Here is a 13036-nt window from a genome sequence, read left to right as displayed (position 1 = left end):
TTATTAGCATTTATGATGGAGAGAAATCTATTGTGCAGTAATGCTCTTGTTATTATTGAAAGGATACCTAAGTGTCTATAACAATTACTCAATTAGTTTTAAAAAAATGAATATTTCAATTTCTTTGTGTCTTCTGTGGTATTTGACCTGTCTGAGATGTTAATGGACATGCTGCAATTCATTTTGCCATCCCAGAAGGAATTTTTTTTTTGCATTTAAAACCTTATATTTTAATGGCTTTGTTTTTTTTTTAGTGTTCTGTACTTCTCATGGCATCGCTATGAACATCAGCAGTTTTGGCCCAATTTAAAGGACTCTGATTACAATGCTATTGGAAAAGGCAGTGGGACAGGATTCACCATAAATATTCCATGGAACAAGGTGTTTCTGAAAATAAAAGTTCAAAATTATTACCTTAAATGACCATCTTGACACTTAATATTTCAGTCAATTAATTGTGTGAAGGGGTTATTCAGTCTGTCACATTTGTGCTGTGACAACTTTTCAACTGAAGTTTTCTTTTTTACCTGCTTTTTCCTATTTGCTTTTAAATGAATTCCAGTCTAATCAAAGCCAGAGTGTCTTCAATATTAGCTGTTGTTCCTACCACACTGTTAGCTCAGTAGTCACCCAAGTATCTCAACTTGGTACCACCTTATTTCTTTGTCTATATGCTGTCCCTTGTTGGCACCATCTGAAGTCATTAGTAGTTTCCTTAATTATACTGAAACCATCTATCTTTAATCTCTCTTACATTTTCAGCCTTCTGCATAAACCTCAGTTACGAGTTGAAAAGTTTCTTTCTGAGTACTTTATCAGATTGAAGTGACTCTTCTCAGTTTTGCCATCCTATTTAACTTTCCATCAGGAAGATTGCCACCTTCTATCTCTGTTGTCAGCCTTGGCTTAGCCAACCAGCTATCAAAACCCCTGTCTGTGCATTTGCCACCTTCAGAATTTATTAATGTTGTCTCAGATGGCCTCTCATAAAATTCCGCTCATCCAAAATCCTGTAACCCACATTCTAACTGACAGTAAAATCCACCGTGGGACCACTGCTGTGCCTGCTGAATCATGCTGGACCTGGTTCTCAAACATTTGCATCCTGAAGTGCTCATCCTCTATACAAATCCTTCTATTGCATAGCCCCTCTCTAATGCCACCCAACACTCTAACCTCACAAAACTCTGCATTCAACTGTGGATTCTTGTGCATTTCCTTCCTGACCTCCCACTCTCACCCAATCACTTCACCCTACTATTGCTTTCAGACCTGTTGGCCTCAAGATCCAGAATGTCTTTCAAAAGCCTCCTAATTCCATGTACTTCTACCAGCAGTCTTCTTAAAGCTTTTTAATTGATTCACCCATTCAAATATGTACTTTGGCCAAGTCAGTTTATGTCTGATTCTATTTCTGTGAAGTGACTGGATCTTTTTCTAAGTTAAAGATGCTGTGCAAATACAAGTTGTTCATAATTTTCCCTTTGCGTTATGTTGTAATCTCTGCTTCAGGGGCTATTTGTTATAGAATATTCCATGGCCAAATAAACTTCCCTTTTCATTCATCTGATGATTCTGAGCCTAGGTCCCATGTTTAAAAATTCACTAGTCACCATCAATGGAAATTATTTTTTTAAACCTATAATGGGGTGCATTGCAACTAAAATTATCTTGTATAAATTCAACAAAATTCCCTTTATCTAATGCTTAAGATACTAGACAAGTGAATCAGAGTGTGGCAGTTAAGTCCAAATTCATAGCAAGTTGTGATCTTTAATTCTGTGAATCTATTAACTTAGAACAGTACAGCATGGTACAGGCCCTTCGGTCCACGGTGTTGTGCAGACCTATGTAAATTTTATCCCCATTCAATTTATCTCCCTATGTACTTCACCTCTCATAACCGTCTATTTTTCTTTTGTCCATGTGCCTATCTAATAATCTCTTAAATGACCCTATCGTATCGGCCCTCAGCAGTGCATTCCAGGCACCCACCACTCTCTGTGTAAAATAAAAACCTACCTCTAACATCTCCCCTGAACTTCCCTCCACACACCTTAAATGGGTGACCTCAAGTATTGGCCATTGCCACCCTGGGGAAAAGATGCTGGCTGTCCACTCTGTCTATGCCCCTCATAATCTTATATATCTCTATCAAGTCTCCTCTCATCCTCTGTCGCTCCAAAGAGAAAAGCCCTAACTTGCTCAACCTCTCCTCATAAGACATGCTCTCCAACCTAGGTAATATCCTTATAAATCTGCTCTGCACCCCCTCCAAAGCTTCCACATTCTTCCAATAATGTAGTGACCAGAACTGAACACAATATTCCAAGTGTGGTTTAACCAGTCTTATAGAGCTGCAACATTACCTCTCGGCTCTTGAAGTCAATCCCCCAGCCAATGAAGGCCAGCACACCATACGCCTTCTTAACTGTCCTATCCACCTTTGTGGCAACTTTGAGGGATCTATGTACTTGAACCCCAAGATCTCTCTGTTCCTCCACACTGCTAAGAATCTTGCCATTAACCATGTACTCTGCCTTCAAGTTAGTTCTTCCAAAGTGTATCACTTCACACTTCTCTGGATTGAATGCCACCTGTCACTTCTTTATTTAGTTCTGCATCCTGTCTAAATCCCGTTGCAACTTACGACAACCTTCTTCACTATCTACTACACCACCAACCTTCGTGTCATCTGCAAACTTACCAACCCATCCTTCCACTTCCTCATCCAAATCATTTATAAAAATCACAAAGAGCAGGGATCCCAGAACAGATTGCGGCAGAACGCCAACTTGTAGGCAGTAACAAAAATGAATTGTAATTAAAAAAAACAAACTGGTTCAATAATGTTCTGCAAGGAAAAGCAGCTCCCTCATCCATCTTAAATGTGACTCTGGTCTAGCTCCATGTGGCTCCTACTTAATTGCCTAGAGGAAATTTAGGGGTAGGACAGTAAATTCCTTAAACTGTCACCCACATTAGGAAGTTAATTATGCAGTTATTCCCCACTGCGATGCTGCCTTGTTCTTTCTATTAATTTCTCAATTTAAATCTAATTTTATTTTTCATTTACAACAGGTTGGAATGGGAAATGCTGACTATTTGGCAGCTTTCTTGTCCATTTTACTTCCTGTGGCTTATGAGGTAATTTATATAACACTTGAATTAAGATCCACATATCTGTTTTATAGAAACCCTTCCTTTTGTTTGCTGTTAATAAATTATTTCACTCATTCTTATTGCAGTTTAATCCAGAATTAATTCTGGTTTCGGCTGGATTTGATTCCGCTGTTGGAGATCCTGAGGTATATTTTATTTTAATTGATGCATCTCCATCTCCATCATTAAATAGTGTGATTGTTTTCCTTAGCTTCTAAATTTGATAAAAACTTTTTGTATGGGCCAAAAATGTTGCATTTTTGATTTTTTTTACATTATATTTCCATACAGGCACAGTGTTTACATGAAATACCCAACTCCCTTACTTACTTTAAAGCATTGTTGTGATACTTTCTGTCTGAACTGTGCTTAAATTAGATGCAATTCAATGGGAGTTTTAGCTAAGATAATTAAGTTAAAGCAACATTCAAAGGTAACTCCATAACGATAAATTGAAATAATTTTTTCTGGGAAGTTTCTTCAAAATGTCTTAGTGTTCTAGTCATAGCAATATAACAATATGGTACAACTTAACAATTTACATTGTCATCTTCCAGGGTGAAATGTGTGCTACACCTGAGTGCTTTGCTCATTTAACTCAGTTACTGATGCCATTAGCTAATGGGAAACTGTGTGTTGTTTTAGAGGTATGTAACTATGTTTTTTTCCAACCCCAGACTATGCATATTACTAAACATTTCGCTAAATTTCTTATGAGTGCCCATGGCACAGCTGAGCTCCGATAATCCATTGTTCGGAATTCTCAATGATTCGCCATCTGGTTCCTGTGCTTCCTTAGACATTATAGGGCCCTAATTCCTGCACTCCCTTTGACACACAGGGGCACTGATTCCCACGCTCCCTTTGGTAAACCAGGGCCCTAGTTTCCATGCTCCTTTTAACACACTGGGGCCCTAATACCCTCGTTATCATGAAACTCAACTGATTCTTTTTCTGCACTCCCTTTAAACTCACCTGGTTCTGTTTCTGAAATCTGCCAGTTCAGCCCCACGAAAGTGTCAAGTGTGCTGGATAAATAGAGTGTCACTATATATATAAAACTCTTTGTTTAACCTTTTATGGCTGATGTATGCTCTAAAATCAACCATGTGGATTGCTATGCAATATTTAGATGAGACATTAACATTGTGACAGTGCAATATATTGACTGTATTGAAAATAGGATGCAATGGAATGATTGTTGTCAGATTTTTGTGTGCCCTGATGATAGGCATTATTGACTTTATGAGCAGTCATGGAGTGCTTAAGTAAGCATGCAGTCTTCACTGAGACCACTCTGGTCCTGTGTTGATTCCAGGTGGAGTTCGTCTCCAACTGTATCCACTGCATGTTGTGTTGAAACAGGCTGAACACCAGCTCTCCTCATCAAGCTTGAAATGCCAGAATGTTCATTTTTCTATTTTAATTTGTTCATTTCTTGGGATCTGCCATCTGGCAGGCCAGCATTTGTTGTTCATCCCTAAAAGCCTTTGAGAAGCTGTACCACCAATGTATCCTTCTGTAACTGTAAATAGAGTTCAAAAAAGTATAAGCCTATATTACGCTTTATAGAACATTTATTCACTTTTTTTTCAAGTATTATAGTTCATTAAGGATTGTTCTTTAATACAGTTTATGTAAGCTTGATATTGAAAGCTTCTTGCCTTTGGTTCAGAATTTAATCTTCATACTGGAATTCATAATAGATGTTTTATTTAGCTATAGCAAGGAAAGTATTGGGCATTTGTTTGGGGTCAAGGATAATTTGCTTCCACTCCACTTCTGCAGGTCCTGAGGTTACACTTTTTCAAGGAGTCTTTGAGAGCATTCTTAACTCATTTTCTCTGTCCACCTGGAAATCTCTTGCTGAGACAGAGCTCAGAATAGAAAATAACAACAAAAAACTTTATTCTAACAGTTTTGACTTGGTCATTTTAAATAATTTATATAACATATATTCATATTAACCGAAGTTCTGTATGGTATCAATAAAATATGCTTAGATCATATCAGAATAGCTTATGATCTAAGATTGCATCAGTCAAATGCTGTGTAAAGTTCTTCAAGAGATTGTCCATTTCATGCACAGCCTGTCACATCCATGTCTATTTTCCACTAGTCTTAATTTTAAGTATTTTATTTTTAGGGAGGATACAACTTGCGCTCCCTTTCAGAATCCGTCTGTATGACCGTCCGTGCATTATTAGGGGACCCAATGCCTCCATTGGTTGGCCAGATGGCACCATGCTTAAGGTATTTAGTTAGTCAATATATGCTTTCTATTTTGTTACTATCCTAATTGAATACTGGCAAACTTCATAATCAATTTCTTTTAATCCTCTCATTTGAGAGAAAATATTTACTCAATTCTGTTTGATGTGGCAATTATAATGTGCTACAAGCATTCTACTACATTTTACAACAAAATAAATTGGTTATGGAGTAATTATCCAATTCAAATAGGTTTTAATTCTTTGCCTTAAATACTTTTTCCCAGTCCAAGTAAAAGTAGGTTCCACTTGGAACAACAATTATAGAGAAAAAGAAAACTGTATTTGTGTGGCACCAAGTCTAGTGTATTTAATAATGTGGGGCTTATGCCTTTAAGAGTAAATATTTTACAATTCTCACACATAATATTTGATCAAATTAGCAAACTAAGATTAAATAATAGGATGTGGTTCAAAGTATAATTGGTTTTCCCCATTCTGCGTCATTGGAGTCAAATATTAAAAAGTCTAATGAGAAAGCCTTAAACTCAATTGAACCATAGTGAAGCTTTCGTTCTCTTATTTGTTACAATGCTATCAACATCGCTGCATTGAAATTTACAAGAAAAGAAATCTTCTAGTGCGAGACTGTAACAGACATGAAAACGGCTATAATGGCACTGCTCTGCTGACCTGCCAGCTTCTTCCAAGGTTGTGCCATAAATGGTTGTGTACCGTAATTGTGCGTATTCTCAGGAGTTATGTAAGAAGCACAGAATTATTTTAGCTGTCTCCCACCATGACAGGAGATCCTCAAGTGACAGCTGACAACAGCAAGCCTGCTCCAGTAGTGGAGCTGATTCAGATGACTTAACTCTGGGAGAATTAGGATGGAACCAGGAGAAATGAGAGGCATTCATTTCCCCAACACAACTGGATATTGTGACGCCTGGGAAAAGACTCGGATATATTACTTTTCTTCTATACCCACTTCATTGTTGCAGCAGCAAAGTCGTTTGCATGCCAATTTATATCATTGCTGTGCTCCCATCAACCTTTGTTCATAGGTCCATTGTACAAATGGAAGCTCGTGATTCAGTTTAAGAGTCTGCACTCAAATGAAAGTGCTGACCCCAACTCTCCAATCAATTTTGCACTTTCATTCAGTTTCGTAGTGCATTAAAGCACGCACTAACTGCTTGAATTTCTAGACTGCAGTATCTACCAGAATGGCTGGGATTCTTTGAATATGCAATACCTCTGGAAGCAATGTCACCTTTTTTTGTCTTCTACCAATATTCTGCATATTACTTGTATACTGATGCTGTTGCTATAGTATCATCTCATAGGTACAGACTGCCAGAATGTCTGACATATTTACTAATGATGGTACCTTATAGGTTGTAATCTTCCCTGTTGTTTTAAGTGGTATAATTCGTGATAAATTCTGATCAAGTGACCAAAGCTTCATAAAGGATAGCAGCACAAGGCTGTAAACATTGGGCAAGAAAACAGGTCAAATCAAGGATTAGGAAAATACGAGATGGGAGAGTTTTTAAAAAGACCAACAGACTGATTAGGACAAGAAGCATCTCTTTACAGCTTTGTTGCATCTGAGAAGTGGCTGTTCATAAAGTTGTATTAATGTGAGCTTCAGATTAACAGTCCAACTGTTATATATCCTGTGAGGGGAGGTTAAACAGATTAACTCAGTCTACTCTAGAATTTAGACAGAATGAGAGGTGATCTTGATAAAATATACAAAACTCTTGCAGTTAAACGCAAGGGTGATATGTTCCCTGGCTGGGATGTGTAGAAATAGTGGTCAGTCTCAAAATAAGAAGTTAGTCATTCGGAATAGAGATGAGAAAAGATTGCTTCCCCCAGTGGGTCATTTATCTTTGTAACTTTCCACTCAAGAGTGCTGTAGAGACTAAGTGATTGAATATATTCTAGGAACAGATCGGAAGTTTTTTTTTGATATCAAGTGAATCAAGGGGTATGGGTTTAGTACATAAAAGTGACACTGAGTTAAAAGATCAGCCATGATCTTGCTGAATAGCAGAGCAGGCATCCATTCCTGCTTCTGTTTATCATGTATTTATGCTTAGTAGTGATGTGATATTGAAATGTGATCACAAGACACTAAGTTTTGTACATCAATCCTTAAAGTGTACAGTAAATGTTTACTTTTTTTATTCCCTTCATGCAGTGCTGTGGAAACAATTCAAAATGTAAGAGCTGTGCATCAGCCCTACTGGAAATTTCTGAAGTACCATGGTAATGTTTTTCTCAGTTATTTATAAAATACTGTGTGTAATATTTTTGTAGAAAGGACTGCTTTTAAATTTATACTTGTGAGGAATATTTTAAGATTCACATAACTAAGATGCCATATAATTAGGAAACAAATTTCCATACAAATGATTATATTTAAATAATCTGGCTTCTCTTCAATGACTGTACAGGTAGACCTATTCTGGTGATATAGTACCTGAAAATCACAATAATATTTATTTTTTATTAAACTGAACTCATGAGGTCTGTCCAATTCAGCTCTGAAATAGAGGAGCAGACAGTCATAATCTACTGTGAAAGCAGAAGCTTTTGCTTTGTCACAAATATATACTTCATTAATGATTCTGATTTGATGACTTCATTATTTTAATTACTTTTATATTACTTATTATTATATTTTTATTATTACTTCATGATTTGATGACTTTGACTTCACTAATGATTTTGATTTGTTAATTCTGGAGATGGTAATATGGCTAAATACATATTAACCGAAATGCTATATGAACTGGTGTTCCATTCTGCATAATTTTTTCAGAGGGTGTCATTATCAAAGATCCAAGCACCAAGAAATTGAACTTTGCTATTGAAGAACATAAGCTTGAATCAGCTGATACCACAGATATAGAGAAAAAAATGACTGTGTTCTCCATGGAGAAGCAAGATTTTGATGAATTCATGGATTCCCACATGAAGAACGTTCTTGTGTTAGCTCCCTCTGTAAGAACTGCATGGGCTGGTGATGAAGTGAAGTCAGCAAAGTTGGATCGATGCCTTAAAGTAGAAGCAAAGGAAACTTCCATGGAAGAAGCTGGCATTCTCATCAGGTTTGGATAAATAGCATGGGAAACTTGTATTTGAGAAGTAATAGTTCCTACAGATTACACATCAACTAGGGAAAGCAAAGTGGATAATAAGTGGAAACAGAGGTAATATGTGGGAGAGGTAACAAGGTAATCTCTGTGGATTGTGATCCCAGTAGTTCTTCAGGTGGTCCTCATTGAGCCATGTTGTCAAAGAAGGTGTCTCGTTTTATGTCAGGTTTGTGTTTAGTTTGCTAGCTTTTGTGGGGGGGTAAAGTGTTACATTTGATTTGCAGTACTGTGGCGGAAAGGGATGAGAAATTGGCCAGGTTTGCTATTCTTCTTAATTTATCCCAGTTGGAAGCATAAGAGTGGAAATAGAATGAAGTTCCTGCTCAAGTAGTTAAAACTCAATGGGGGAGAAATTCCTATTTTGTCATACGTTCATACGTATGCAGGGGTGACTGTTGACTTTAGTAGAACCAAGTGTGCTGAGATAATTGCAGTCACCATCCACTGCTTCTGCATATGTTTAATGCTGGTAACCAGAGGCAATTTCTTCCCTCTTTTATAAAAATAAGAATTTCTGTGTGGTTCAAGTACTCACATACCTCAGCAAGAATTTAATACTTTTAGGAGAGGCAGGGAAAAAATAGTATGGAAAGTAAAATGGGTGTTATTTTTTTAATGAAATTTTAAACTTTGGTTTTCTATTTCTACTATTTAGTCTAAAGTTAATTGCTTACATCCAAAGAATATATAGTCAGAAAGCTTTCTAAAGTGAGAAATTTGCAAGCAATTTGATAATCAAAGCAACGTTTCAGAAAATCAGAAGCACAATCTATTTAGCTTGGAATCAGCAAAAGATTTACATTATTTGTAGCATCATGAAAATAATTTCTTAACTTTTTCACAGTGGTGGTGATGCTACACAACTGGAGAACAAACGTCTTTTACTGTCATTAGGATGTATATTTCCACTAATTGATAAAATAACTAAAAGAGAGGTAGGTGCAATCTGTGCCCTGCTTTGATAGTCACATTTATAACAATGCATCCACATTGTGATATTAGAACACATTGCCAATAATCAGGGAGAGAACAAATTATTAATCCTTCCATGCTTTATGTTCTGAGTATTAGTGAACCTAACACTAAAAATCTAAAATTAAGGATCATAATTTATTTTTTGTATATATGTTTCATTGTTTGCATTCACTTATTGACTACATTTTCTTGTTTTGGACTAAACAGGGTACTGATGGTGGTACTCAAGTAAAAATAGATATCATGAGAGAAATTGGAATTTGGAACATTTAGGAATTTCCCTTAAATTCTTTGATTATTGTAGCAATTCTTGAAATGTAAAAAGGGGGAAGAGTGGAAACTGAATGTTTCATGCAGCCTTTACAAAAGAGCAAAATGGAAGAACATAGAATTGACAGAACCAGGAAAGAACATCTTGCTTGCTACATGAATTGGGATGCAATCATGTTTCATAACTTCATGATAATTAATTACGTTTGGCTCTGCACATTAAATTTAGCTTTGAAATCAAGCATTCCATCTGTCAGTGTATTACAAGAGAAGGTTTTTTCATTTTGATTCGTGCAACAAAAGCCACAGAGACAATAAAATTATCCTACTCTGGGCAGAATTATGCAGCGGTAAATCAATAATAATGCAGTGGGAAGGCTTTAAACTAATCTGGCTTCCAATTCAATGAACTACTTATACGCAGTGGTGTACAGGAAAAAATATGGAGAGGAAATAGAACATGCAGCTTGATTAGTACTTAAGGCAAGCCTAAGCCAACCCTCAATTAGTTGGACAGGAAATAATTACAGAGGCCTACATTACTAGGGCACCATTTGTTCAAAGTAGACAATAGTAAAAGGTTCCTCTCAACTTTGCATGCTTTTTCTTTCCTATCAGTGATTATACTTTGAAACCAATTAGGTTGATTGAGGATGTGTCCCATGTTGCATTTGTTAGCTCAGGAGATAATTGTGACTATACTGGTGAAAAATGGGAGACTACTTTGATCTGGACTTCTTTGTCCATTAACACATAGGAAGGACAATGAAAAAGTCTCCATTTTATGTACCATGTTTTAACACAGTTTCCATTCTGGTGGATTATTCTAAACTGTGAATCAATTGAGTTGTGAGCCACCACCTGTATTTCTTCTCGTGCTCCCTCTCACTCCGTGATATTGCATCCAACACAGACCTCTGAATCTTACTCACGGGGTAATTTGAACAGACATTTGAATAGACTTTGTTCATTGCAAAGCACTGCCTTAAAATACATAGAGCATATCTTATCAGATTTGTGTGTAACAATAGCAGGCTTTTGCCATGGTTGGGTAAGCCCCCTCAAATAAAGGGAAAAAGTAAAAATATAAAGAGATTCTGATTCTATTTCATCTCTACCTGTGGGGAGATGTCCACTGGAAAAAAAATCTAAAAATATGTTGCTGTGCAATCTAAAAATAGTGGTTGGAGAACACCTGATCAACTGCATTGCCGCATATTAACTTTTACTTGTGACCCCTGTCACTATGAATGTATGGAAAATACCCATTGTGGGCACTTGAAATACAAAATAATATTTCTATGCTGTGTTAGAGATAATTTAATAGCAATTATTTTGCATTGAAAATTAATATCAAAGAATATGTTCAAACATAAACATTCTAAACCTGGGGGAGAATGGAGACATTCCAGTGTTTACATCATCTCTGGTTTCACTCCTTCCTTTCACTGTAATTTCCTCCTGCTTACAATTGTGAAATCTCTGCAATCGTCTGGCATTACGTGCAGCTTGATTTTGCTTCATCCCAGTAAAGGCAACTTTGGTTTCAGTTGCGCTAGAAATTCTTCAATTCCTTCCTAAAACCTTGTAGCTCTTTTCCCTCCTGTTTTCCTTTTAGGGAGTTCTCCTTAAACACCTCTTTGTCTAAAATGTTGGTTACCCATCCTGGTATCTCGTTATGTCAAATTTTGGTTGATAATAGTTCTGCAAAACACCTTGGGACATTTCAGCACATTAAGGGTCCTGTAGAAATGAAAATTTTCAACAAAAAAGAACTGTGCAGTGTCCTTGAGTTATAATGTCCATTTAGTGCAATGGTTTGAGCTCAGCTTCTTTGCTGAAGATGTTTACTAAAACGAGTTTAGTGCAAAACTGCATCAATCAGTATAATGCTCTTACATCTTTGCTTCCTGTTACTCAGGTTCGAAATGGTATTGTGGTAGCCCCAACATTGTCATCTAGCATCATTGCAGCACAATATAGCATTACTGTTGGAGCAAGCAGGTATATAAATGATGAGATTTACTTAAATAGATTACTTGGTTTAACAAATTGCAGCACTTGTTGCCTGTTGTTCTGAAAGTGTAAATTTTGTGTATATTTGTACCACCTGTCCTTTATCATCTCACCTAAATATTGAATGTTTACTGGCAGATCCCTAGAGTATTCTCCCTTGCATCTATACAGTCTTCTAGCAGGGAATTTTGAATAGCAATCAGGACGAATACTGTGGCCATTTTACCCCTCTCTAATTTAGAGCCCATATTAACTGCAATGTCTCTAGTACCATCCCCGTTAAATTCAACTAGGTTAGCACAGATTATAAATTGAACCTAGCAACTGGCATTCACAACAAATTCATTCAAATTTTGCAAGGGGAGACCAGAACAATGTACTAACTAGAGCGTTTTGTCTGCTGTTCACTGATTTTACTGCTGGAACTCAGAGTGAAGGACAAACTTTGAAAAGTCAATGCTGAGGAAAAACTGTCACTTTAGGTTCCCTGATTAAGGCATGGAATTATATGCTTAAATATTTACAGTGATGTTGGAAAACTTCAAAGAGAATGGAGCATGCATGTCCCACTCTGTTTTTTCCTCAAGTATATGCTCAACATTTAATTTCACGATTTTTTTATGTTTTCTGGTTCATGCTTTTTTTAAACTAGGATAGACAGTATTTACCATCTATTGTACTTCTCTGATCATATAATACCATTAATCTTTTGAAAAGTTTTGTTCCTCTATTCCAGAGCAACTATAGTAACTATGAATCATCTTTATGTAATAGTGGAATAATAAATTTATTCAAAAATAGGCGTGACGACTTTGTTGTATCTTAGTGTCATGTTACTTTCACTGTCATAACATTCCATTAGGCTTTCAGTTATTGTCTGAAGTTTGAAAAATACTTGTATGTTAATGCTGTGGCTTATGTGCATGTTTTTCCTCAAGAGTTTTCCTTCTGCTACTTGGAGAAGCTGATATTCCAACTGATGTTAAAGCTGATGAGTAAGTTTCTTCTGTTTATCTTCAAATGGTATTTAAAATATTAAAGTGTTAGGAAATTTTGTCAAGGCTGTTTAAAACTGGTGAGATCATACCTGGAATACAGCGAGCAATTCAAAGACTACACCTTAGAAAAGATATGGTGGCCTTGGTGGAGCGGAGCATAAATCTCCCAAAATAATACCTGGATTTCAAGGGTTAAATTAAGAAACCATGCTATACACACAAAGATTTTATT

At 36.5% G+C, this 13036-nt stretch overlaps 1 protein-coding gene across 2 annotated transcripts in view; it reads left to right on the top strand.

Moving 5' to 3' along the window:
- The window catches only part of hdac10 (histone deacetylase 10), a 29252-nt gene that overhangs the window by 8444 nt on the left and 7772 nt on the right, over positions 1 to 13036 (top strand). The window contains exons 8-17 of one of the 2 annotated variants that reach the window (XM_052033644.1): positions 255 to 381; positions 3082 to 3147; positions 3249 to 3308; positions 3720 to 3809; positions 5309 to 5415; positions 7585 to 7652; positions 8209 to 8497; positions 9390 to 9480; positions 11712 to 11794; positions 12745 to 12801. In XM_052033644.1, coding sequence (XP_051889604.1) covers positions 255 to 381; positions 3082 to 3147; positions 3249 to 3308; positions 3720 to 3809; positions 5309 to 5415; positions 7585 to 7652; positions 8209 to 8497; positions 9390 to 9480; positions 11712 to 11794; positions 12745 to 12801 — 1038 coding nt within the window. The remainder of the gene's footprint in view (positions 1 to 254; positions 382 to 3081; positions 3148 to 3248; positions 3309 to 3719; positions 3810 to 5308; positions 5416 to 7584; positions 7653 to 8208; positions 8498 to 9389; positions 9481 to 11711; positions 11795 to 12744; positions 12802 to 13036) is intronic. The other variant, XM_052033645.1, reaches the window with a different exon arrangement.

The sequence above is a fragment of the Pristis pectinata genome, chromosome 19 (assembly GCF_009764475.1).
Source record: "Pristis pectinata isolate sPriPec2 chromosome 19, sPriPec2.1.pri, whole genome shotgun sequence".
NCBI classification, from domain to species: domain Eukaryota; kingdom Metazoa; phylum Chordata; class Chondrichthyes; order Rhinopristiformes; family Pristidae; genus Pristis; species Pristis pectinata.
Note: the sequence above shows the minus strand (reverse complement) of the source record. Positions and strands in the feature narration are given on the sequence as shown.